Source organism: Coregonus lavaretus, assembly GCF_964263955.1.
Source record: "Coregonus lavaretus genome assembly, chromosome: 4".
Classification (NCBI taxonomy): Eukaryota; Metazoa; Chordata; class Actinopteri; order Salmoniformes; family Salmonidae; genus Coregonus; species Coregonus lavaretus.
The window spans coordinates 588,379-614,923 of record NC_139991.1 but is presented as its reverse complement, the minus strand read 5'-3'; the positions used below and the strand labels follow the sequence as shown (position 1 = coordinate 614,923).

At 45.3% G+C, this 26,545-nt stretch overlaps 2 protein-coding genes across 4 annotated transcripts; one reads left to right on the top strand and one right to left on the bottom strand.

Moving 5' to 3' along the window:
- Positions 1-2,013: 2,013 nt before the first annotated feature.
- On the bottom strand, positions 2,014-5,088 carry LOC311127755 (membrane-spanning 4-domains subfamily A member 4A-like). 3 transcript variants are annotated; one of them, XM_084159628.1, is made up of 8 exons: positions 4,959-5,088; positions 4,649-4,770; positions 4,121-4,227; positions 3,927-4,037; positions 3,749-3,802; positions 3,479-3,634; positions 3,117-3,239; positions 2,014-2,644 (listed from the first exon to the last, which is right to left on the bottom strand). In XM_084159628.1, the coding sequence occupies exons 3-8, from the start codon at positions 4,214-4,216 to the stop codon at positions 2,606-2,608; spliced, it is 579 nt and encodes a 192-aa protein (XP_084015754.1). In that variant the 5' UTR covers positions 4,217-4,227; positions 4,649-4,770; positions 4,959-5,088; the 3' UTR covers positions 2,014-2,605. The 3 variants fall into 3 exon arrangements, with proteins under 3 accessions (XP_084015754.1, XP_084015753.1, XP_084015752.1); XM_084159627.1 differs by having other exon boundaries at positions 4,649-4,724; XM_084159626.1 differs by lacking the exon at positions 4,959-5,088 and having other exon boundaries at positions 4,563-4,649.
- An 11,083-nt stretch (positions 5,089-16,171) lies between these two features.
- Positions 16,172-26,425, top strand: LOC311127725 (nucleotide-binding oligomerization domain-containing protein 2-like). Its single transcript, XM_084159593.1, has 13 exons — positions 16,172-16,434; positions 16,897-17,196; positions 19,466-19,717; positions 19,939-20,059; positions 21,795-22,399; positions 22,509-23,698; positions 23,835-23,918; positions 24,061-24,144; positions 24,254-24,337; positions 24,452-24,535; positions 24,684-24,764; positions 24,923-25,006; positions 25,229-26,425. Exons 2-13 carry the CDS (start codon positions 16,948-16,950, stop codon positions 25,299-25,301), a joined length of 2,991 nt encoding a protein of 996 aa, XP_084015719.1. The 5' UTR covers positions 16,172-16,434; positions 16,897-16,947; the 3' UTR covers positions 25,302-26,425.
- Positions 26,426-26,545: the final 120 nt, after the last annotated feature.

Sequence of the window (26,545 nt, the reverse complement as noted above, 5' to 3'; positions counted from 1 at the left end):
CAATCCCGCCCCCTTGTCGTCAGAGGAATTTGACCCCTCTGCAGTCTTACACACTCCTCCCCCTTAACTGTTAGATTTCCTCAGTGCAGGACAGGAAATTCTAACTGATGGTTTTGACTGGCAAAGTGTTGTAGACTATGTCTGTGTTCAGAATGATACCCTAAGTAGTACACTATATAGGGTAGGGTGCCATTTCAGATGCAGCATATTTCTTACCCTCAGCTTATTCATCTAATTAGGCAGGTTGATAGGAGTCAGAGTCAGGGTGTTGTTGCCCTGTACAACCAACTGATAAAGAACTGAGGACTGATAAACTACAGTCAACTGGTGCCCTAGGTTTATTTTCCTCAACTCCATGATCAACCACCAACACATTGTTTCTCTGAAAGGAGCCATTAAATGAAGGTACTGTAATTTCCTCTACAGCTGTAGACACACTGCCAGAGCAAAGTTCCAGACAAGCCTCAGAAAACCAGGAAGTCAAGTCTTACTCATTTACCTAATTTGCTCTTTGATTGGAACAAATAAAAGCTAATATAGCAATAGCGTGTCCACCATTGTCCCATCAATCCTTTTACATTGTTGTTTTTATGTTTCGTTTGACAAGGTTATGCATTTTAATACATTTTCTAGACAGCAAATTATTTAGGATCTGTGACAGAATGCAAGGTTTTGCACACCCCAGCTCTTAGATCATTGCGCTGAGACTATTTTACTCTGGTGTGAAGCACAAAAATCACTGGCTGTATAGTAGCAGTTTGGAGAATTAAAGTAGCATTTTAGGAGAATTAAAGTAGCAGGTTAGAATAATTAAAATAGAAGGTTAGGAAAATTGAAGTAGCACGTTAGGAGAATTAGGTTAAGGTTGGGAAAAGGGTTAGGCTTAGCTAAAATCTGTATTCTCTAGCCACCACTGCAGAAGCCATCAGTTCAAATAAACCATCAGTGTCACCACACCGGGAGCCTCTTGTGGATTTGACAGGTCTAAAGCGGTTCCACCTCCGACACTGTCAAAACACCAGCTATGTGGGTGTTGGTTAGCCGAATCTGATTGAATCGAGTCCTCAATCATATAATCACTATAATATTGTGTCTGTTTATTCAGCTCTTGGATTTCATTCAGCTCTTTAGGCTTTGTATAATACTTTGTAGCTGTACCCTTGCCCCTGTACCTCTTACCTCTAACCTTTGCTCATAACACTTTCATTATCCATTTACCATTACTCCAAATCTACCATCTAAAAATTGATTAGAAGAGATGGGCACTTCATATCTAGCAGCATTTTAGTGCTGCATTAGCCACAAAGGGGCAGCATTGTAATACAAATTGAACCTCTTGGCCAATATTCATAAAGTGTCTCAGAGTGGGAGAGCTGATCTAGGATCTGGTCCCCCCTGTCCATGTAATCTGATATTAATTATGTTCTAAAATGCAAAACTGACTCTAGATCATTAGTCCTACTTTGAGACGCGTTATGAATGTGTTGTCATTGAAGAGAAACAATAGATTCACTTATGTTAATGTTCCAGCCACTACTTTATCACTTTTCATGCACATTGAAAAAATGGTAATGATTTTGAATTGTGTTCTTTACATTGTGATATCATATGATAATGATATGGTCATTGGTAGATGCTTTTATCTAAAGCTACTTTTATATTTTATCTAAAGCTACTTATATTAGTATGTGGTCCATGTGGGAATCAACTCCAACCTCCTGGTGTTGCCAGCACCATGCTTTAACCCACATAGCCGCTTGGCCGGTTGTAAACCTATTTATTGGTGAGTTGTAAGCCATTAATAAACCCTCCCTAGATCAAAATGTAGGGGTTCTCCAACCTCCCATTTGTTACTATTTTATATATATTTTTGTACAACTTTTTACCAATCGGTTGTGGAGAAATTGACCAAAATGAGGAAGACCCAGGAAATATAATAAGAACACTAACAAAACAATATGGTCCCTGCACCTGCTAGGACCCCTAATAAAATGTAACTCACATTAGGCTACATCATGCCAAAAAGTTTTTAATTACAAAATTAAATCCATCAGCGTGACTTACACTGAATGCACAAAACATTATGAACTGCTCGTTCCATGACATATACTGACTAGGTGAATCCAGTTGAAAGCATTGATCCCTTATTGAGGTCACTTGTTAAATCCATTTCAATCAGTGTAGATGAAGGGGAGGAGACAGGTTGAAGAAGGATTTTAAGCCTTGAGACTATTGAGACATGGATTGTGTATGTGTGCCATTCAGAGGGTGAGTGGGCAAGACAAAATATTTAAGTGCCTCTGAACAGGGGTATGGTAGTAGTTGTTAGGTGCACCGGTTTGTGTCAAGAACTGCAGCGCTGCTGGGTTTTTCACACTTAACAGTTTCCCGTGTATATCAAGAACGGTCCACCATCGAAAGGACATCCAGCCATCTTGACATAACTGTGGGAAGCACAGTGTTCTTAATGGGTTGTACACTCAGTGTATGTGTAGGAATATAGGCCTAAAATATTTTTGTTGACGGAAGTATAAGACATGTTTTTTGCTGGTTGGTTAAGGGGTTGGATCTCTTGTCTTGGTTGGTCCTCACATGGTATCGCTCCTCATTGCTGAGCAGGAGGGACTTGGACTGTGATCACCGGCTAGAAGAGAGAACTCACACACTCAATTAAGAGGTTATAACCGTCATGTTATAACAACATTCCATTTCTGATGATAATGCAGATGTTCTGTTTGGTATCTGGACAAATACAATATTTGAATGATGTGAACAGGCCACTCAGCCCATTCTAGACACACCACAGGCATAGTATTGGTAGGCCTCCAACCAAACTTTGCATTTCAAGGTGATGTCTGTTCTAGGCAGGATGTCCTGCATGGGACCAGAAATTGGCGTGGGCATTTCTAACTCACTGGACCATTTCCTTTCCCTTGTCATTCCCATCATAATCCAATTCATGATAATTCTGCAATAAATCCCCAATTTAGACTGGCCCACTGGCCAATGGATCCGTGACTGGCCCACTGGCCAATGGATCCGTCTGGTGTTTGCCAAAACTGACCTATGGCCAGTCCATTTCTGATTCTAGAGGATCCATTTCTACACTGACTCACCATTCGTGGTCCCGGGGAGCAGCAGTTGACCACCTTGCAGCAATAGGCAGCCAGCGTGACAGAGATAGCGATGAGAGCAGTATGTATCAGGACCAACTCAGCAAAGTAATGTTCAGCAGAATCCTGTTGACAAGAATTGGAGCAATGTGTACTTTGGTTCATGTTTTTTTCCCCTATTGTATGACATATTTGCCTCATTACACATTTTACAAGTAATATTTGCATATAACATTTGATAGGACATTCTCAGCTCACTTTAACATCCAATATTATCATCTCAGTTTGAACATCCCCCTTCCTCCATATGCATTTACATTGAAATATGTCCAACACCTACTGACATACTGTCTGTACATACTCACAGTGACTGAAAGGCAAGTTTTGTAGTGACCAGTGTGGTTGACGTCATTGTATTCCCAGCAGCCATAATTGTGTCCTCCCATGTATGACACAGAGAAGATCAAGTTGGACACTGATGCTACACAGGCAACGACCTGCATCCCCAGACAGGCCTTCAGCTGAGACAAGAGGGAGGAGAGGAGAGCAGAGAAGAGAAGAGGAGATGCCACTGGTACAGTATATATCACTTGTTTTCTCAAATAACTTGTTTGCCTACAAATTGCATAACTTACAGTGGGAAGATGGAGATTCTGTGCAGTTATGGCCAAACTCCCAGCTATGATCACCTGTAGGGAGTACAACAGTAAGAGTCACATCAACTTCACAGTCTGAACACTCAACTCTTTAATTTGCTTGTCATTTAACATCAATCAAAGGAGTAGAGGAAGAACTTGTATGGTGGGCACTCACAAACACTGATCCAATGATATGTGGTAATTCTTCAACCAACATGCTCATGCTGTTGGTAAGAATGACAATGACAGAACTGATATGGAACACACTGAGGGCAATCTGAGTCACCTGAGGAGGGGAAGAGAGAGGTGAAGTAAAATGAGCTACAGACTGTCAGACTACACTTCATGTATTTGCTCAGGATGATTTACCCCCAATGCTTTCGGTTCAGACTCCAGGTACTTCTGTTTTTGGTGAGGATTCTTCTGAAACGTCACTGCGACAAGGGGACCCTCTACGCCGGGCATGGCCTCTTCATCTGATAAGAGCATTTGAGTAAGCTGTGTAGCATTAAACTGCTGAACCTACTGCAATACAACCCAATTGACCGAATAGATTGAAGTGTTCTCTCGGAACAGCATATTGCGCAAGATTAAACAACAGGACATTGAAGCTTTTTGCAAAAACAGATTTCTCAAATGCATGCAAATGTTCTGGTTTGAGATTGAGATCTTTGGCTTCATCCCTGCTGAAAATGAGAGAGTAGGCTATTCAAAGTTGGGTTTGTTTTCCATTTGATTTCAATGCAAACATGCAGATGAGAGTCCAGATTGTCTTATTTTTGCTAACCATGCATTTCAATATTAGTTTTACCTGCCATAACTGTTGGATGCTATTAAGATCTCTGAAATCTTCGATAATCTTTAAAATAGTCTGCTTTCGGTTCAGACTCCAGGTACCTCTGTTTTTGGTGAGGAGTCCTCTGAAGTGTGACTGCGACAAGGGGACCCTCTACGCTGGGCATGGCCTCTTCATCTGATAAGAGCATTTGAGTAAGCTGTCTAGCAATAGACTGCTGAACCTATTGCAATACAACCCAATTGACTGAAAAGATTGAAATGTTCTTTGGGAACAGCATATTGCGCAGATTGCTGTTCACATGCAAATGTTCTGGTATGAGATTGCGTTTGTTTTTAAAGCAAACATGCAGATCAGAGTCCAGATTATCTTGTTTTTACTAACCATGCAATTCAATTATATTTGTTTTACCTGCCATAACTGTTGGATGCTATTAAGATCTCTGAAATCTTCGATAATCTTTAAAAAAGTCTGCTTTAGTCTTCCTTTGACGGAAATTCTGAGCAAAACCACCAACGCCCCTCAATTCTTTTTGTGCCCCGTTATTTTTTATCCAATCCCGCCCCTTGTTGTCAGAGGAATTTGACCCCTCTGCAGTCTTACACACTCCTCCCCCTTAACTGTTAGATTTCCTCAGTGCAGGACAGGAAATTCTAACTGATGGTTTTGACTGGCAAAGTGTTGTAGACTATGACTGTGTTTGAAATGACACCCTAAGTAGTACACTATATAGGGTAGGGTGCCATTTCAGATGCAGCATATGTCTTACCCTCAGCTTATTCATCTAATGAGGCAGGTTGATAGGAGTCAGAGTCAGGGTGTTGTTGCCCAGTACAACCTACTGATAAAGAACTGAGGACTGATAAACTACAGTCAACTGGTGCCCTAGATTTATTTTCCTCAACTCCATGATCATCAACCAACACATTATTTATCTGAGAAGTGTCGCGTTCGTTCATAAACGGGTCAGACCAAGGCGCAGCGTGATATGCATACATGTTTATTTGAACCGAATAAACAACGACAAAACAACAAACGAAACGTGAAGTCCAAGGTACACAAACAACATACCTCACACGGAACAAGATCCCACAACCCACTAGTGCCAATAAGCTGCCTAAGTATGGTCCCCAATCAGAGACAACGAGCGACAGCTGCCTCTGATTGGGAACCACACCGGCCAACATAGATCTAGACATACTAGATCTAAACATAGAAAATACAATATAGAAAATCACAACAAGGAATATACACACCCTGACTCAACATATAAGCGTCCTCTGAGTCAGGGCATGACAAGAAGAGACATTAAATGAAGGTCCTGTATTTTCCTTTACAGCTGTACCAGCAGAGCAAAGTTTCAGATAAGGCTCAGAAAACCAGGAATCAGGTCTTACCCATCTAACTATTTTGCGCTTTGATTGGCACAAAAAAAAGCTAATATCGTCAACAATAACATGTCCACCATTGTCCCATCAATCCCATTACCTTGTTGTTTTCATGTTTCATTTGACCAGGTTATGCATTTCAATACATTTTCTAGGCAGCAAATTGTTTAGGATGTGTGACAGAAAGTGTAAGGTTCTGTATTTATTTTCTTAGTCATCCTTGTGTTCTTGAACGTAGCCCTGTTTCTTTGTGTTCTTGAACGCAGCCCTGTCTTTCATTTTTGTTCATTGATTTTACCTGTGTTAGTTTCTCACCTGGTCTCATCAGCTCCTTATTTAGTTCAATTCATTCTGTTTGTGCCTTGTGAGTTATTGTTCGTTTTGACTCTACTAAGCCTTTTCCTAGCTCGCTTGTGTGAACCAGTCCAGTTATAGCCTTCAGACCTAGTTTTTGATTCTCCTGCTTGTTTGCCTACCTGTGTATGACATTGCCTGCCTGTGACCATGATTCCTGCCTTCTGCGAAGGCGAAATAAACACCTGCCGCGCTCTGCACGTGAATCTACACCTCTTTCTCCCTGAGTATTCATTACAGAATACCTCACCTATATAACGGAATGGTTTCAGCGGAGTTACAGCGGCGCCTAACCCAGCAAGAGGAGTGTATGGAGGAAATCTGCCATCTTCTCCGGCAGCCTATCCCTACTCCTCCGATGCCAGGTATTGTAACCCATAGCCCTCCTTCATTCATATCCTGGATTGGGCCACCGCCATATGAATTGCCAACAGCACAGAACTCGGATCCGAGACCCTTTTCCACACCCTATTCAAAGTGGTATTCGATCACTCTCCTTCTGGTTTTCCTATAGGAGACCTCCTCATAGAACTTCAACAAGGACACAATTCAGCTGCCGAGTATGCCCTCGAGTTCCGCACCATTGCTGCAGGGAGTGGATGGAGTGAGGCTGCTTTACTTACCGTCTACTGAAGAGGGCTCAACAGGGAACTTCAGGCGGAGCTGGCCTGTAGAGGTCACCTTCAGGGTTTAAATCAATACATTCGTATGTCCATCTCCATTGACCACCTCATCGCAGACTGTCGAAGAACTCTGCCACCCAGGAACCTGAAACCTTCTCTTTACATGATTCTGTCATCCCATCCGAGTCTTCCAGAGCCCATGCAGTTGGGCCATGCTCCTCTCCAGTGTATCGAATGTCAAAGGCGGATCCAAGAAGGGCTCTGCCTATACTGTGGAGGGAAAGATCATCTACTCAGCCATTTCCCTGTTCGCCCCCCACGGAGAGATGAGAAGTGTCCCTCTGCTGCCATGCAGGTAGGCGTGTCCTTATTTCTAAATATCTCCCAGAAGCAATTCTCCATCCCAGTATTGATAACTGCGATGGGGGTTACTAAGTATGTAGAGGGCTTGATAGATTCGGGAGCAGCAGGTAATTTTATCAATCACCAGCTAGTACAAGAGCATGACATTGATCTAACACCTGTCACCCTTCCCTTAAAGATTAACACCCTGGACGGGCAGCCATTGGGCACCGGCTTCATTACGCACCTGACACAGAGCGTCACCCTCCAAATTGGAGTCTTCCACACAGAAACCATTCAACTCAAGGAACTCTCATCCCCCAAACAACCACTCATCCTCGGACACCCCTGGCTTTGTCGTCACAGCCCTGCCATCTCGTGGCAACAAGGTGAACTACTGTCCTGGTCTTCTACCTGCTTCACCAGTTGTCTCAGCCTACCATGCAGAGCTACCACCATTGAGGACTCTGCCTCTGCAGTGCCACCTACCATACCATCTAAATACGCCCAGTACAGCAATGTCTATAGCAAAATCAAGGCCTCCACTCTGGCACCACATCGCCCAGGGGACTATGCTATTGACTTACTCCCTGGAGTTTCCCCACCTAAGGGCCGTGTTTACCCCCTATATATATCTGGAAAATGAGGCAATGGAGAACTACATTGATGAAGGACTCAAACGGTTTCATTCGTCCTTCTTCTTTCCCAGCTGCATCCAGCTTCTTCTTCGTTGGAAAAAAGGATGGTGGTCTCCGGCCATGTATTGATTACCGTTCCCTGAATGACGTCACGGTCAAGAACCGTTTCCCTCTTCCTCTGATCCCAGTGACCATTGAATAAGTGGGCCGCGCCAACATCTATACAAAACTCGACCTGCAAAGTGCATATAACCTTGTCCGTATACGTGAAGGCGACGAATGGAAGACGGCACTACGAATACCTGGTCATGCCCTACGGCCTTACTAACGCCCCCGCCATCTTCCAATCCTTTATGAACAAGGTTTTCCAGGATATGATCAACTGCTTTCTCAGTATCTATATTGATGACATCCTGATTTACTCCCACTCCCTTAAGGAACAACATACAGCATGTACAAAAGGTTATTCAACGGCTCCTTGACTATAACCTTTATGTGAAGACTGAAAAGAGCACCTTCCATGTAACCTCAGTAAACTTCCTCAGTTTCGTACTGACACCTGGAGGGGTCAGCATGGATGAGAACAAAGTCACCGCCATCAGTAACTGGCCCAAACCCACCACCGTTAAGGAACTCCAACGTTTCATTGGGTTCTCCAACTTCTATCGCCCGTTCATTCGGAACTTCAGTTCTACTGCCGCTCCTCTCACTGCCCTTACCAGCCAAAAGACCCGGACCCTTCAATGGACTGATACCGCCCTGACTGCTTTCAACAACTTGAAACGCCTCTTCACCTCAGCTCCTATCCTTCACCAACCTGATCCGACCCTTCCTTTCTCCCTGGAGGTGGATGCCTCCGAAGTAGGAGTAGGAGCCATGCTCTCTCAGCGGGTTGGAACACCTCCCAAATCACATCCCTGTGCCTTCTTCTCCAGGAAGTTATCAGACGCTGAGAGGAATTATGATGTGGGGAACAGAGAACTCCTCACCATCAAGCTGGCCCTCGAGGAGTGGCGCCACTGGTAGGAGGGCACACAACATCCCTTTCTCATCCTAACAGATCATCGTATTCTGGAATATATCAGAGGGGCCAATAGGTTAAACTCCAGACAAGCCCGCTGGGCTCTCTTCTTCACATGCTTCCATTTTCAAGTTACTTACATCCCTAGAAAGAAAAACGTAAAAGCTGATGCTCTCTTCTGCCAGTTTGTCCTTCCGACCAGTAACTCAGACCCTACACCCATTCTTCCTTCCTCTTGCATTATGGGACCGGTACAGTGGGAGGTTCACTCTGCAATACAAGAAGCCCTAACCTCAGACCCGGCTCCTCCTGAGACACCAGCTGGGAAGATTACGTACCAGCAGCTGTTAGACCCCCAACTGATGCAATGGTGTCACACGTCCGGGCATTACACGAACCACCGAACTTCTAGCCCGTAAATTCTGGTGGTCCTCACTGCCATCCGACGTAAGGGATTACGTACTCTCCTGTCCAGGCTGCGCCCAAACCAAAAGCCCTCGTCATCTCCCTTCCGGTAAGCTTCAACCTTTGCTAATCCCTCACAGACCCTGGTCCCACATAGCTGTTGACTTCATCACAGACCTTCCTGAATCCTGTGGTAACACCACCATCCTTGTCATTGTAAACTGTTTTTCTAAAATGTGTCGTCTGGTTCATCTTCCTCATTTACCTAACGCCATGGATTTGGCTGAGTGTATGTTCCAGCAGGTGTTCCGTTTGTATGGGATTCCGGAGGACATCATCTCTGACCGCGGGCCCCAGTTTGTCTCCCGGGTGTGGCGAGCCTTCTGTGACCGACTGGGGGTCGCCCTCAGCCTCTCCTCCGGGTACTATCCCCAGACCAACGGGCAGACGGAATGCCTGAACCAAATAGAGAAGTACCACTGCCAACAATGCTCTGCCTCTACCCACATGTACATATTACCTCAACTAGCCGGTGCCCCCACACATTGACTCTGCACCGGTACCCCCCTGTATATAGCCTCCCTACTGTTATTTATTTTACTTCTGCTCTTTTTTTCTAACACTTTTTTGTTTTATTTTACTTTTTTATTAAAAAATAAATACATTGTTGGTTAAGGGCTGTAACTAAGCATTTCACGGTAATGTCTACACCTGTTGTATTCGGCGCATGTGGCAAATAAAATTTGATTTGATTTTGATTTGGTATATGGCCTGGGCCGAATACGCTCAGAACTCACTCATGCATTCATCCCTCTGCCTTACTCCATTTCAGTGTGTACGTGGTTACCAACCCCCCATGTTTCCCTGGGAGGCAGAGCCTGGTACTGTCCCAGCTGTCGACGACTGGTTTCGGCATAGTTAGCGGGTATGTGAGACCGCTCACCGGCATCTGCGGGAAGCTTCTAATACCCAGAAACGCTTTGCCGACAGACACCGCCGACCTACGCCACTCTTTCACTACGGACAGCGTGTGTGGCTCTCTACCAGAGACATCCGGCTCCGCCTCCCCTGCAAAAAGTTCTGTCTTCGCTTCATTGTAAGGTTCTGTATTTATTTTCTTAGTCATCCTTGTGTTCTTGAATGTAGCCCTGTTTCTTTGTGTTCTTGAACGTAGCCCTGTCTTTCAGTTTTGTTCATTGATTTAATCTGTGTTAGTTTCTCACCTGGTCTCATCAACTCCTTATTTAGTTCAGTTCATTCTGTTTGTGCCTTGTGAGTTATTGTTCGTTTTGACTCTACTAAGCCTTTCCTAGCTCGTTTGTGAGAACCAGTTATATGGTACTGTATGTAAACCAAGATATTAAGTAGGTAAGGCGAGAGGGTCATATGAAGGGTGGATCCAACAAAAAGTATTGCATCAAAGAAACAAGCAGCGAATGAAACAAGCAACCTTTAAATCAAACTTCAAACTGTAGTCCAGTCTCTTGAATGATCAATGTTCACCTTTAAAGGCAGGGACATTTGATTGACAGGGTAGGGAAGCGACAGCGTTCATATGAAATTGACACTGTTAGAATTAAACAGACATGGCTTTAATGTGGTAATATGTTACAGGAGTGGGTCGCAGTTCCGGAGCGACCCACTAGGTGTCATCCTCCGACAACCATAGGCACCTCCTCACTCTCAGTCAGGACTAATTATCTGCCTATTGGTGTCACCTGTGTCTATCTGATTCACTTGTGCAATTATGCCCTCACTTCCCTGTGTTCCCTTGCTCAGTTTTCTCTGCTAGTTCCTTGATGTCAAGCAGTACATATCAGTGTCGGATCACGTGACGGAGTTACAGGTACTTGAGAAGTGTTCTCCCTGTGTCTCCCTCTGGAATGCATCTCCCAGTCAAAACTGTTCGCTGCTCTGGCACCCCAATGGTGGAACAAGCTCCCTCACGACGCCAGGACAGCGGAGTCACTCACCACCTTCCGGAGACATTTGAAACCCCACCTCTTTAAGGAATACCTGGGATAGGATAAAGTAATCCTTCTACCCCCCCCCCCCCCCAAAAAAAAATTGTAAAGTGGTTATCCCACTGGCTATAGGGTGAATGCACCAATTTGTGAGTCGCTCTGGATAAGAGCGTCTGCTAAATGACGTAAATGTGCCCTTGAGCAAGGCACTTAACCCTAATTGCTCCTGTAAGTTGCTCTGGATAAGAGCGTCTGCTAAATGACTAAAATGTAAAATGTAAAATGTAATTGGGTTTTTCCAGTCAGAGTTAGTATTTCGTATAGTTTGCTGTCAGCCTGTTTTTTGGAGACCTATGTCCACCTCATTTGTTTTCATGAATGGTCTGTTGTTTTGTATCCTGGCTTTTGGACCACCAGTAAAGATCCTTGTTTCACCATCCTTGCCTACTGCCTACTGTCTATCCTGTACCGCACCTGAGTCACACCTTACACCAACCCTTACAGAAAACTGTGCCAATATGGACACAGCGGAGGCAGCACAGTATCAAAGCGCATTGGCAGCGCAGGGAGCCGTGCTGGCCGCAGCCTGCAGCAGATCATCGAGAATCTCCGCCAGCTGACGATCGCTGTGCAGAGCCGGGTGGACACCCGACAAGCCCCGGCAGCGCGGAAGCTGCATCTCCAGTCATGTCTGCGACATCGCGGGAACCCCGCCTACCACCTCAGGAGAGGTACAATGGACGTCCAGAGGGCTGCAGGAAATTCCTCACCCAGTGTTCCCTGATGTTCAGCCTACAACCTTCCTCCTTCCTGACGGAGCAGGGCCGGGTGGCCTACATTATCACTCTGTTGACGGGTCCTTTCCTGGGCTACCGCGGAGTGGGAGAGCCAAACTCCGGCGTGCTCAGACTCCTACCAGTTCACCCGGGAGCTACGCAAGGTATTCGATACCTCTCGGGCGGTGTCGGGTAATGAGGCCGGGAGGCGGCTCACAGCTTATCGGCAGGGTGACCGTTCGGTGGCGGACTACTCCGTAGAGTTCCGGACCCGGGCTTGAGAGGCAGGATGGGAGGAGGCCGCACTGGTCGTCCTGTACGCGCAGGGTCTATCGGAGGGGATGAAGGACGAACTCTCCTTCAGGGAGCTGCTTGAGCGAATGGACGGCCTCGTCGACCTCTCGGTGCGGGTGGACAATCGGAGTTGTGAGAGGGTGTACAAGAGAGGCATTACGCAAGGCTCGCATCCGCATCGCCATATCAGCCCAGAGGCTTTCTGACGATTCAGGGAGGAGACGCCTCAGGAGGAGGCTATGCAGCTGGGTGTGGCGTGCTTGTCCAGGATGAAGAGGCAGAGGCGTCTGTCCCAGGGACGTTGCCGGTACTGCGGCCATGCAGGTCACCACTGTGACTCATGCCTGGAGAAGCCGGGGAAACGGGAGGGCTCGCTAGGATCGGGAGGGATGCTAGCGAGCCGGAACCGAAACCCCAACTCCAGCAGAGACTCCCAGACTTTTCTCCCCGTCACGGTTCAGTGGGCCCGCGCTGCGCGTCGGGCGCATGCACTGGTGGATTCTGGGGTCGTGGGAAACTTGATGGACGCAGGGCTGGCCCAAGGGTGGAGCGTTCTGTTACTTTCTCTCTCCGAGCCAGTTCCGGTCATGGGCCTGGACGGCTGGCCATTGGGGTCGGGCTGCATCACCCGGCGAACTGTCCCCGTGCGTGTCCGGGTGACGGGGTGGGGGGGCTATGGGAGTATATCCAGTTTTTCATTGTAGACTCTCTGGAATGCACCCCTGGCTGGTCGCCCACATCCCCCGGATAGACTGGTCCACGGGGCATCTCATCCTGTTCCGGTCGCCACCGACCACTCTTCAGCCCAAACCACCATCCCAGACCCCCTACCAGTCCTCACCTCTTCCCCAGGTCCCTGTTAAGTTGCATCAATTCAAATCTGGTATTAGGAACAAAAGAGGTCAATACACGTCTTCTAAAATAGACTAGTATTTTAATTAATGCAAACCACTTCAATGGTAAATATGATGTTCGTATATTCGGGTCCACTGAAATACCACGCAGGGCACTCAGAGAACTGATCCATTGTTCTAAGTTCTTCTTCAAATACTCTGACAGAGATAGTTCCCGCTCCCTGCTGGGCCTATCAGAGTAGAGACTGAGCGTGGTTTAGACTTACTCAGCCTATCCGTTGGCGCACAGGCTGGTCCCAGCCCCTTGGCGCTCCACTGTTGCACACTGTTGCCAGGCATAAGTTGTTATCATCACAACCTGTAGAGTCAGCACCCATAGACACTGTTCCCCTGTACTCCTTGTACCTACGTCCTTGGACGGTTCACAGATCACAAAGAGGCAGTGTTCGTGTCTGTGAGAAATACAAGTCTTATCTCATCCTACCCCCTAATGTTCCTCACATGAATCACAGCTTGTTATGTGAAACAATTTATATCAGTACAGTACAAATCCATTACGTTTAATCATTAATGCATTCCTTCTAAGCTAGTCATCACATCTAGTTGGTCGCCCACATCCCCCGGATAGACTGGTCCACGAGGCATCTCATCCTGTTCCGGTCGCCACCGACCACTCTTCAGCCCAAACCACCATCCCAGACCACCTACCAGTCCTCACCTCTTCCCCAGGTCCCACACTCCATCACCGGCCCAGACCTGGCAGGCGTTCCCCGGGAGTATTGGGATCTGGGGGAGGTGTTTAGTAGGAGGCGTGCCAAGGGCCTACCTCCTCACAGGCCTTATGACTGCGCTATCGATCTCCTGCCGGGCGCCATGCCTACACGAGGGTGATTGCTTTCCATGTCCTGGCCGACGACGCTGGCCATGAGGGACGACCCCATTTTCCCCAATGCCCCGATGGCTGCCCCAGTTTCGTGGGGAATTGATAGACTGGTCAGAGCAGCGCTAGGGCGGGAGCCCGATCCGGGCAGAGGCCCATCGGGGAGGATGTACGTACCCAAGGCTGCGCGCTCGCAACTGCTTCAGTGGGCGCACGCGTCTGACCTCACCAGACACCCAGGGGGCGCCAGGACGTTGGAGTTTACTTTAAGTTTGGGAATGCTCAATATTTAGCAAATGCTCTGCAATAGTGCCAAGATTCACTATAGAGATGCTTCGCCTAATCACGCTAGATTTTTCAAGAGTGCCATCATGTGGGTGCTAGCAAGCCGACTGCATGCCATAAACTTCCTGTTCTGACAGGTGGTAGTATAATCATATCATTACACTAGGTAGTGCTAGGTATCAACAGCCAATCCAGCAGGGGCTGGAAGCTACAGTAAGCTACGATTGGTCAATTGCACTGCGATATCAATTCATGCTCCCACATCATGTTCGCATCGCCCAACAGTCCCCTGCCCACTTTGCTTCTCATCGCTTTTCTTCCATTGAAAATTAATGGCTTATGTTGTTTCATCGCCCGACGTCAGCCGTAGTGGACATAGGCCATTTAGACTAGCTTAGATTTGATTTACATTCCAATTACATTACATGTGAGGTGTACATTTCATTAGACTGTTAGGCTTTTCATAAGTTCAATCGTGGTCATATGATCTGTGATTTGTTTGATTGAACAATGTGCTTATGTTCATTCAAAAGACTGGACTACAGTGTATAGTTTGATTTAAAGCTTGCTTCTTTAATTTGAATATTTGTGACTGACACCCCCGTAGGTCAGCAGTGCACACCTTTTCAGTATGCTACTGGGTTGTTGTGGAGGGGCACGCTCCTTAGTAAGTGCTGTATAAATGCAAATAAATAAAACATGAACACAAATCATGCCAGGCATTCACTACCAAAGCAAGTGAAATCACCGCAACACTTAAAAGAGCTGAAGTCAGTTTCAGAATGGGTCGCAAGAAATAAGTTAGTCCTATTTATAAACCTAAAAGCATTGTATTTTGGACAAATCCTTCACTAAACTCCAAACCACAACTAAATCTAAAAATACTCCAATGGTTATAATTATTATAATAGCATACCTATTATTGGACTCCTATTAGGCTATAGGCAACCCCCACTATCATTGCCACATTGATACTAAATTGACCAGTGTGGGGATCTAGATGTGATACCTAGCTTAGAAAGAATGATTAAGCATAAAAGGTTTGTACTGTACTGATATTAATTGTTTCACATAACAAGCTGTGATTCATGTGAGGAACGTTAGTGGGTAGGATGAGATAAGAACTTGTATTTCTCACAGACACATACACACTGCCTCTTTGTTGTCTGTGAACCGTCCAAGGATGTAGGTACATAGAGTACAGTGGAACGGTGTCTATGGGTGCTGACTTGAGACGGGTATGACGATAACAACTTATGCCTGGCAACAGTGTGCAACAGTGGAGCGCCAAGGGGCTGGGACCAGCCTGTGCGCCAACGGATTGGCTGAGTAAGTCTAAACCACGCTCAGTCTCCACTCTGATTGGCCAGCAGGGAGCGGGAACTATCTCTGTCAGAGTATTTTAAGAAGAACTCATAACAATGGCTTAGTTGTCTGAGTGCCCTGCGTGGTATTTCAGTGGACCCGTATATACGAACATCATATTTACCATTGAAGTGTTTGCATTAATTAAAATACTAGTCTATTTTAGAAGACATGTATTGACCTCTTTTGTTCCTAATACCAGATTTGAATTGACGCAACTTAACACCAGATAAACTAGTCCTCACTGTTATGCCTCTGTCAGAAACAGAGGTTTACTGTTTGTATTACTGTTAACTGAGATCTATTTGAAGGGACATTAATCATTGGAATAAAGAGCCAGGATAAAAAAAAAATCTAAACGTTTTATTGACATGTCACTTTCACTTTCCTTTTAGATAAAAGGCTACAGGCACATGTCGTTTCTCATAATTCAATAGCTCTCAATAATCTAATACTTTTAGAGAACTTGCAAATGCTTCACATTGAAATAATAACTGAACATGTTTATAGATTCGTTATTAAATGGTTTATGAAAAAGTAAAAATGTACAGCTGTCAATCTAGCTATTTGTGGAATGAGGAAGAGCGACAGGAGTTGACCGATTCCGCCTGTAGCATTTGCGTGGACCACCCTGTTTCGCAGGACTCGAGTTGACAGATGATGATCTCGAAGAAATCAGACAAATCTCCCACTGAAACGTAAGTTACAATTTTATCCATGGTCTATTCAGCATAACGTGTTTACTTTTACAGATTCAAAGTTGTATGCAGGTGTCACAGTTACCTTTTGAGGCTTATCGAGACGTTTTGGATTCACCTGTTTCTCACATGCTCTCTATGCAAAATTCAATGTATGACAATTATGCAATCACAATACAACATACTAAATATGTTGCATTTTTCCAGGTCAATTGTATTGAAATGTATGATAAACTTTGGATTCTATTCATACATTTCCCTTTTTATGTGATGAATTGATTTGTATTCCTTGACATCCCTGAGGAAATGAGAGTAAACCATGTGAGTGTGGCATGATGTGGTGTCAGACTTGGATCTGTGCCTGTGCATTTTCAGACTTGTTTTGCCCTAACAAAACATGTATCAACCCCGACAGAAATGTCCATTAATCCACATAATAATTCACATTTCCTGTTGCTGCAGGATTATTTTCCTACTGTAGCAAATTGGCTCAAATTAAGATCCTACAACTGTATGAGTGCCCGGCAGCTGGTCCTGAGGCAGAGAGCGGAGCTGCTGCATGCCCTGTGCTGTGGTGGCTCTTCTGAGGGTCTGGACAGTGTATTGGACATACTCCTGTCCTGGGGCATGCTGTTCTGGGAGGACTACCAGAATGTACGGGTACCAGGCCGGGATTTGTGTGCCAACACCAGGGAGCTACTAGATCTGGTGTACACCAAGGGAGATGAGGCCTGTCGGCTGCTCCTGGCTGCTTTCAAACAGGTAAGATACAGTGATGGAAAAACGTATTTGATCCCCTGCTGATTTTGTACATTTGCCCACTGACAAAGAAATGATCAGTCTATAATTTTAATGGTAGGTTTATTTGAACAGTGAGAGACAGAATAACAACAACAAAAATCCAGAAAAACGCATGTCAAAAATGTTATAAATTGATTTGCATTTTAATGAGGGAAATAAGTATTTGACCCCCTCTCAATCAGAAAGATTTCTGGCTCCCAGGTGTCTTTTTATACAGGTAACGAGCTGAGATTAGGAGCACACTCTTAAAGGGAGTGCTCCTAATCTCAGCTTGTTACCTGTATAAAAGACACCTGTCCACAGAAGCAATCAATCAATCATATTCCAAACTCTCCACCATGGCCAAGACCAAAGAGCTCTCCAAGGATGTCAGGGACAAGATTGTAGACCTACACAAGGCTGGAATGGGCTACAAGACCATTGCCAAGCAGCTTGGTGAGAAGGTGACAACAGTTGGTGCGATTATTCGCAAATGGAAGAAACACAAAAGAACTGTCAATCTCCCTCGGCCTGGGGCTCCATGCAAGATCTCACCTCGTGGAGTTGCAATGATCATGATAACGGTGAAGAATCAGCCCAGAACTACACGGGAGGATCTTGTCAATGATCTCAAGGCAGCTGGGACCATAGTCACCAAGAAAACAATTGGTAACACACTACGCCGTGAAGGACTGAAATCCTGCAGCGCCCGCAAGGTCCATCTGCTCAAGAAAGCACATATACAGGGCTCATCGCAATGATTCAGTGGAGAACTGGGTGAAAGTGTTGTGGTCAGATGAGACCAAAATCAAGCTCTTTGGCAACAACTCAACTCGCCGTGTTTGGAGGAGGAGGAATGTTGCCTATGACCCCAAGAACACCATCCCCACCGTCAAACATGGAGGTGGAAACATTATGCTTTGGGTGTGTTTTTCTGCTAAGGGGACAGGACAACTTCACCGCATCAAAGGGACAATGGACGGGGCCATGTACCGTCAAATCTTGGGTGAGAATCGCCTTCCCTCAGCCAGGGCATTGAAAATGGGTCGTAGATGGGTATTCCAGCATGACAATGACCCAAAACACACGGCCAAGGCAACAAAGGAGTGGCTCAAGAAGAAGCACATTAAGGTCCTGGAGTGGCCTAGCCAGTCTCCAGACCTTAATCCTATAGAAAATCTGTGGAGGGAGCTGAAGGTTCGAGTTGCCAAACGTCAGCCTCGAAACTTTAATGACTTGGAGAAGATCTGCAAAGAGGAGTGGCACAAAATCCCTCCTGAGATGTGTGCAAACCTGGTGGCCAACTACAAGAAACGTCTGACCTCTGTGATTGCCAACAAGGGTTTTGCCACCAAGTACTAAATCATGTTTTGGAGAGGGGTCAAATACTTATTTCCCTCATTAAAATGCAAATCAATTTATAACATTTTTGACATGCGTTTTTCTGGATTTTTTTGTTGTTATTCTGTCTCTTACTGTTCAAATAAACCTACCATTAAAATTATAGACTGATCATGTCTGTCAGTGGGCAAACGTACAAAATCAGCAGGGGATCAAATAGGATAGAAGGATTACTCTTCACAGGTGATGCCGTTCTAAAGGATGTATGAGCATGTTTTGAACTTACTCATTACTGATGTATGTACAAAACATTAGGAACACCTTCCTAATATTGAGTTGCACCCCCGTTTGCCCTCAGAACAGCATCAATTCGTTGGGGCATGGACTCTACAAGGTGTCGAAAGCGTTCCACAGGGATGCTGGTCCACGTTGACTCCAATGCTTCCCACAGTCCTTTGGGTGGTGGACCATTCTTGATACACACGGGAAACTGTTGAGCGTGAAAAGCAGTGTTGCAGTTATTGACACACTCAAACCGGTGCGCCTGGCACCTACTACCACACCCCGTTCAAAGGCACTTAAATCACCCTCTGAATGGCACACACATACCCAATCCATGTCTCTATTATCTCAAGGCTTAACAATAATTATTTAACCTGCCTCCTCCCCTTCATCTACACTGATTTGAAGTGGATTTAACAAGTGGCATCAATAAGAGATCATAGCTTCACCTGGATTCACCTGGTCAGTCTATGTCATGGAAAGAGCAGGTGTTCTTAATAAATGTATATCTTGTCTTGTTAAAAAAGCCACTAGGCAAAAATGTTTAGATATACAAATCAAATAGTTGCCATGTCCCAAAGATACAGATCATTTAAATTGTATTATTGTTTTTCTTGCTTTCAACCAGGTCCTCCCTGAGGCCCAAAGAGCTGGCCTCTCTTTTGGAAACGGTTGTACTGCGGATCTAGATGATACAAGAGAAGATACAAAAGAACTCCATGGTACAGCTATCCAGACCCTCCAGACAGACAGGCCTGGTCTGGTGAGGAAGCTAAGGGACCGTATTGAAGGAGCTCTGGAGGTCCTGCTGGATACTGGCAGCTTTACGCCATCTGATTGCGATGAAGTGCAGCTACCTGTGTACACCCCCTCACAACAGGTAACCAACCGCACCCTGAGAGCAGTATAAGAGCTTTATTTAGCTCTACATGCCTGGTATGATGTAGAGTACAATGAATTACACAACTTCCCTGTCCCTCTTGGAATTAACTTTGAATCCAAACAGGTCATGCTGTCCTTAGACATTTATGTAATTAGACATGTTATTTAGGTTCAGATAGTAGGGGTGACTATGAATTAACTGACTTCTTTGTCATGTAGGCAAGACGTCTACTGGACCAGGTCAGATCGAAGGGGGAGCTTGCAGCAAAGGTCCTACTGCAATACTTTCAGCAAACAGAGGACCATCCTTCACCATCTAACCAAGAGGCTCTTTCCAAAGGTACTGTATTATATCACAAAGCACTAAAAGTCACACAGCTACTTGCAAATCATTTGCATACAGCACTAACACATACAGTGGGGAAAACAAGTATTTAGTCAGCCACCAATTGTGCAAGTTCTCCCACTTAAAAAGATGAGAGAGGCCTGTAATTTTCATCATAAGTACACATCAACTATGACAGACAAAATGAGAAAAAAAATACAGAAAATCACATTGTAGGATTTTTAATGAATTTATTTGCAAATTATGGTGGAAAATAAGTATTTGGTCAATAACAAAAGTTTCTCAATACTTTGTTATATACCCTTTGTTGGCAATGACACAGGTCAAACGTTTTCTGTAAGTCTTCACAAGGTTTTCACACACTGTTGCTGGTATTTTGGCCCATTCCTCCATGCAGATCTCCTCTTTTGGGACTTTCAACTCCCTCCAAAGATGTTCTATGGTGTTGAGATCTGGAGACTGGCTAGGCCACTCCAGGACCTTGAAATGCTTCTTACGAAGCCACTCCTTCGTTGCCCGGGCGGTGTGTTTGGGATCATTGTCATGCTGAAAGACCCAGCCACGTTTCATCTTCAATGCCCTTGCTGATGGAAGGAGGTTTTCACTCAAAATCTCACGATACATGGCCCCATTCATTTTTTCCTTTACACGGATCAGTCGTCCTGGTCCCTTTGCAGAAAAACAGCCCCAAAGCATGATGTTTCCACCCCATGCTTCACAGTAGGTATGGTGTTCTTTGGATGCAACTCAGCATTCTTTGTCCTCCAAACATGACGAGTTGAGTTTTTACCAAAAAGTTATATTTTGGTTTCATCTGACCATATGACATTATCCCAATCCTCTTCTGGATCATCCAAATGCACTCTAGCAAACTTCAGACGGGCCTAGACATGTACTGGCTTAAGCAGGGGGACACGTCTCGCACTGCAGGATTTGAGTCCCTGGTGGCGTAGTGTGTTACTGATGGTAGGCTTTGTTACTTTGGTCCCAGCTCTCTGCAGGTCATTCACTAGGTCCCCCGGTGTGGTTCTGGGATTTTTGCTCACCGTTCTTGTGATTATTTTGACCCCACGGGGTGAGATCTTGCGTGGAGCCCCAGATCGAGGGAGATTATCAGTGGTCTTGTATGTCTTCCATTTCCTAATAATTGCTCCCACAGTTGATTTCTTCAAACCAAGCTGCTTACCTATTGCATATTCAGTCTTCCCAGCCTGGTGCAGGTCTCCAATTTTGTTTCTGGTGTCCTTTCACAGCTCTTTGGTCTTGGCCATAGTGGAGTTTGGAGTGTGACTGTTTGAGGTTGTGGACAGGTGTCTTTTATACTGATAACAAGTTCAAACAGGTGCCATTAATACAGGTAATGAGTGGAGGACAGAGGAGCCTCTTAAAGAAGAAGTTACAGGTCTGTGAGAGCCAGAAATCTTGCTTGTTTGTAGGTGACCAAATACTTATTTCCCACCATAATTTGCAAATAAATTCATAAAAAATCCTACAATGTGATTTTCTGGATTTTTTTTCCTCATTTTGTCTGTGATAGTTGATGTGTACCTATGATGAAAATTACAGGCCTCTCTCATCTTTTTAAGTGGGAGAACTTGCACAATTGGTGGCTGACTAAATACTTTTTTTCCCCACTGTAGATGTTACACTAATACTTGTTAGATATTGTATCGTTTGCTATGATGTCCTGTGTATTTCAAATGTTCTTATTATTTGTGTGCTGCTGCAGAGTGCTTGTCCTATCAGAAGAAGCTGCGCAGCACTGTGTCGGCCCAGTCCCATTTCCTCAGCACATATGGAGGAACCAGCAGTCTGTCTCTAGAAGACATCTACACAGAGGGTCAGCTGGAGCTTGCCCAGGGTGGCAGTGAGGCCCAGCCCCAGACTGGTGCTCTGGGGCTGGAGGATGTGGTGGGCCTGGTGGGCACACTGAACCAGGAGGCTGACACCGTGCTAGTCTCCGGGGAGGCAGGCAGTGGGAAGAGCACCCTTCTCCAGAGGTTGCACCTCCTCTGGGCCAGGGGGGAGGCTCTACATGACTTCTTCCTTCTCTTCCCCTTCAGCTGCCGCAGGCTGAGCTCGGAGCAGAGGGAGTTGTCTCTCAGAGAGCTGCTGTTCCTGCACTGCTGCTGGCCGGACGGGGACCAGGACCGACTCTTCCAGTTCATCCTGGACCATCCACACCTCATCCTCTTCACCTTCGACGGCCTGGACGAGCTCAAGCAGAGCTTCTCGGACTCAGAGCAGAGGCACTGCTGCCCCACCCAGTGTGCCCCCATCCCCACCCTGCTCTTCAACCTGCTGCAGGGATCCCTCATGAAGGGGGTGAGGAAGGTATGTTTTTATGTGCAATGTATGTATTGTGAATGTGTCGACTGGGTAATGTATAGTGTTTATAGACAATTTTCCCCTCAGGGACAATAAAGTTCATCCTTATCCTAAGGTGGTGACCAGCCGGCCGGAGGCGGTGGGTCCCGCCCTGAAGAGGTACCTTCGCAAGGAAGTCCTCTTGAAAGGCTTCTCGCCTGGTGGGATCGACTGCTTCGTGAGGAAGCATCATCGCGACCCGACTATGGCCACGGCAGTCCTGGAGTCTCTACAAAGCAACACAGCTCTACTGGGCCTGTGTCACATCCCGGTTTTCTGCTGGATTGTGTCCAAGTGTTATAAGGAGCTGCTGGGCTTTGGAGAGGGAGACTGCAGTCCCCAGACCATCACAGATGTTTACCTCATGATCCTGCAGCACTTCTTCCAGCGCCGGGCCTTTCAGAGGAATCCCCTGGGGATAGGCTGGGTGCAAGAGCACCAGGATACGGCCCTGCATCTGGGGAAACTAGCCATGGAGGGCCTGGGGGCCTCTTGTTACGTCTTCACAGGCGCAGAGCTTCAGAAATGTGGGGTGACCGAGGAAGATATCTGCATGGGGTTCCTCCTCCATAGTAAAGACCTCTCCTCCTCCACTAACTGCAAACACTATGAGTTCCTGCACGTTACCATGCAGTGCTTCTTTGCTGCTCTCTACATTGTCCTGAACAATAACTCGGACCGCTCCACCATCCCTAAGCTCTTTCAGCCCCAGGACAGGCAGCAACAGCCAGGCTTACGCAGGGCTTGTCTGGGGCACTGCTTGACCCAGCAAAAAGGGGCCTTGAAGGTGGCCGCTACGGCAGCAGAGACCCCCAACCTCCAGATAACAGCCACCTTTGTGTCTGGGCTCTTGTCTCAGCGCCACCGTAGCCTGCTGCTCCTCTCCTGCCCTGGGCCCACTCTGGACAGGAAGTCCAAGCAGGTGTTGACGTGCCTGTCCAAAGGCATGCAGAAGCACTTTAAATCCATCCCTCGGCCCGTGGAGGGGGAGAAGAAAAGCATGCACGCCATGCCAGGCTTCGTGTGGCTCATCAAGTGCATCCATGAGATGCAGGACAGCAGGATCGCCAGAGACACTATGGCTAAGCTAGAGGTAGAACACCTGAAGCTGACCTATTGTAACATAGGCCCTGTGGAGTGTACTGCACTGGCCTACGTGCTCCAACACCTTAGGAACCCTGTGGGGCTTCAGCTAGACTACAACTACGTAGGAGACGTCGGGGTGGAGCAGCTGCTGCCTTGCCTGCATGTCTGCCACTCTCTATAGTACGTATGGAAAGCTTTACCATTCTATTCACTATGACACTCACTATGGCATTATTTTAGCTTGTGCCAGTAACAAAACACACAGGACACTAAACTTAGGCCTAATAATAAGACTATTTTTATTTCACTCCCTCAGCCTGAGACACAATAACATATCAGATGAGGGAATCCGTAAATTGATTGAAAAAGGCATCCAGTGTGAGCGCTTTCAGAAGATTGCGTGAGTATGGCCAAATCTTCCACTGTCAGGTGACCTATAGCTAGGCTATGGTGGCTGTAAATGTTCTATGTCAAATATGCAGATGTAAAAAAACAACAACTGATGAATAACCTTCATTGATCTTGATTAATGTCTCTGAAAGGCTCTTCAACAACAAGCTAACTGATGCCTGCACAGAGTACTTCGCTCACCTCCTGAAGATGAAGCAGAATTTTCTCTCTCTAAGGTGAGGATCTTTTTCAACTCTCAACTTATAAGATACTGTAAAATGTTACCTAACGCAGCAATAGCTAAATACCATATTCAGTCAAACTTTCTCTGACTTTGCATTGCAGGCTGGGAAACAATAACATCACAGCAGCAGGGGCAGGGCAACTGGCGGAGGGACTGAGGTTCAATCGGTCACTACAGTTCTTGGGGTAGGAAGCAGACTACCCTATCTCTCTGAGAATGTCAAAGTTGTTTTTATGCCTATCACAATGCTGTAATAATATATCTGGTTGACAATTTTAATCCTCTCTTCGTTTTTTTAGGCTTTGGGGAAATAAAATAGGTGATAAAGGTGCGGAGGCCATTGCCAATGCTCTAAAGGACAGCCAAACCTTGGTGTGGCTCAGGTAATGTTAGACTGATGACAGGTTGAAACATGAACATTACTAACACATTCATACTTTCATGGGCAACTATATGTCCAGACAGCCCTGTTATCATTAAAAAAACGTCAAAGTAGGGATACATCTTACTGTCAGATTTGTTTCATGGCAGCCTGGTAGACAATGGTGTTGGCAGTGCAGGAGCATGTGCCCTTGCCCCACTCATCAAGAACAGTACGCTAGAGGAGCTGTGGTGAGTATATTGATAGCACATCCTGAATACTGAAAAATACTTTGCAGCTAACCATGTTCCATTTTGCCTCAACTGACATTTTGAAAGTTGTGGTTGTGCTAAACATTTGTGATTGTGCTAAACACATCTTTCACTCTGCTCTCTCATGTCCTCCACAGGTTAACCAAAAACTGCATCACAAGATCAGGTGTGGAGTGTCTAATACTGGCTCTTGAAAGCAACACTAGTGTGAAGGCAGTGTGGTATGTTAACATTATGCTTTGATAATTAAGACAGTTTTATACTGGCTGAGAAATGTAATTTACGAAGTGTTACTTCCTATACATACATACATACAGTACAGTATGCTGTAGTCTCCTATGCCTCCCCATATCTCCCCATACATGTGAAGATGCATCGAGGGTGAAGATTGGATCTCTAATCTCTAAGAATTAGAGTTAAGTGAATCATTGTTTTCTCTCTAGGTTGAGAGGTAATGAGCTCAGCCCAGAAGAGGTGGAGGAGATGACACAGCGAGAACCCCGGCTTACATTCTGATGATGCCAAAAGTGCGGCTCAACTATACTGGAGTATTATTGTTTATAGCCATGTCTGTTTGTAATGTATGTAACTTCTTTAGTAGCATTTCCCCTAAAATGGTAGTTGTGTTATTTATAGGTTATTATATGTTTTACATACATTATGGATCATGTTGGATGTGATGTTCTCTATGATGTAAACCATGTGGGCAAGCTTGTTTTATCCATTCACAATACGTAGCAACTTCTGACCTGCTCTGCTACTACAAGCAGCTTGTTTGGTAGCATTATTTTCATATTAGTCATTGTGATAAGTGACACCATGCTATATGCTACGGAACTGGTCTGACACTTGTTTTATGTAAGTACCATTGTGTGTGAGCTTATTGTTTCCGGCTAATCTATCAAATAACAGTCAGGTATTTGAACTGGTACATCAGCATTCTTATGTACCCTACCCTATTTTAAACTGACTGGCAGTGCCAGTATGTTTGATGACACGGGTTGATTCAGCGGTGACATGACTCTTATTTCATCAGTGAATCACTAACAGTGATTACATTAGTCCTATTGTGTCAGTGATCTACGGTGGGGATAGAAGGTCTTGTTACATTATGTCACCTTGCCTATTGAGAAATGTTAATGTAGGCTATTACATTTTAAAGATGCACTATGCAGAAACCGCCATTTGCTGGTTGCTAAAATTCTAATAGTTCGCTTAATTTCAGTTTGTGACGAAACAAGCAAGTATAGTGTAGAGAATCCCCAAAAGTTACATGTTGCAGCTTTAATTTGAAGTAAAACAGCAATTCAGTGTACTATTAATTAAATATAATTTCTCCAAAATATAATATGGAAAATGTATCAATATTTGCACATCATTCTGCACTCATAACAAGTAATTTGCATGTCAACACACTTGCCTGGTTTGAATGACATTAATCTGTGTACACTGTACAAGTCACAGTATAGTAAATCCCAGACCTGTCAACAGCACTGTTAATGTGGGAGGCAATCAATTATGTATATAAACCCTGGACTGCTGATGCTTTGCATTGGCCATCGAGAGGCTTTGAAGCCACCGGTCGCCCATATTGGCACTCCCCAGTAAGAGCAGTCCTCCATAGGAATGAATGGAATTCTACAGTATTTCAATTAAACATTTCAAGGACAAAATTACATATATTTAAGTATTTTGTTGTTGTAGTGGTGACAGTAACATTAGTAATCTCTAAGGTGATACTTTAAGGAAAATGTTTTTTT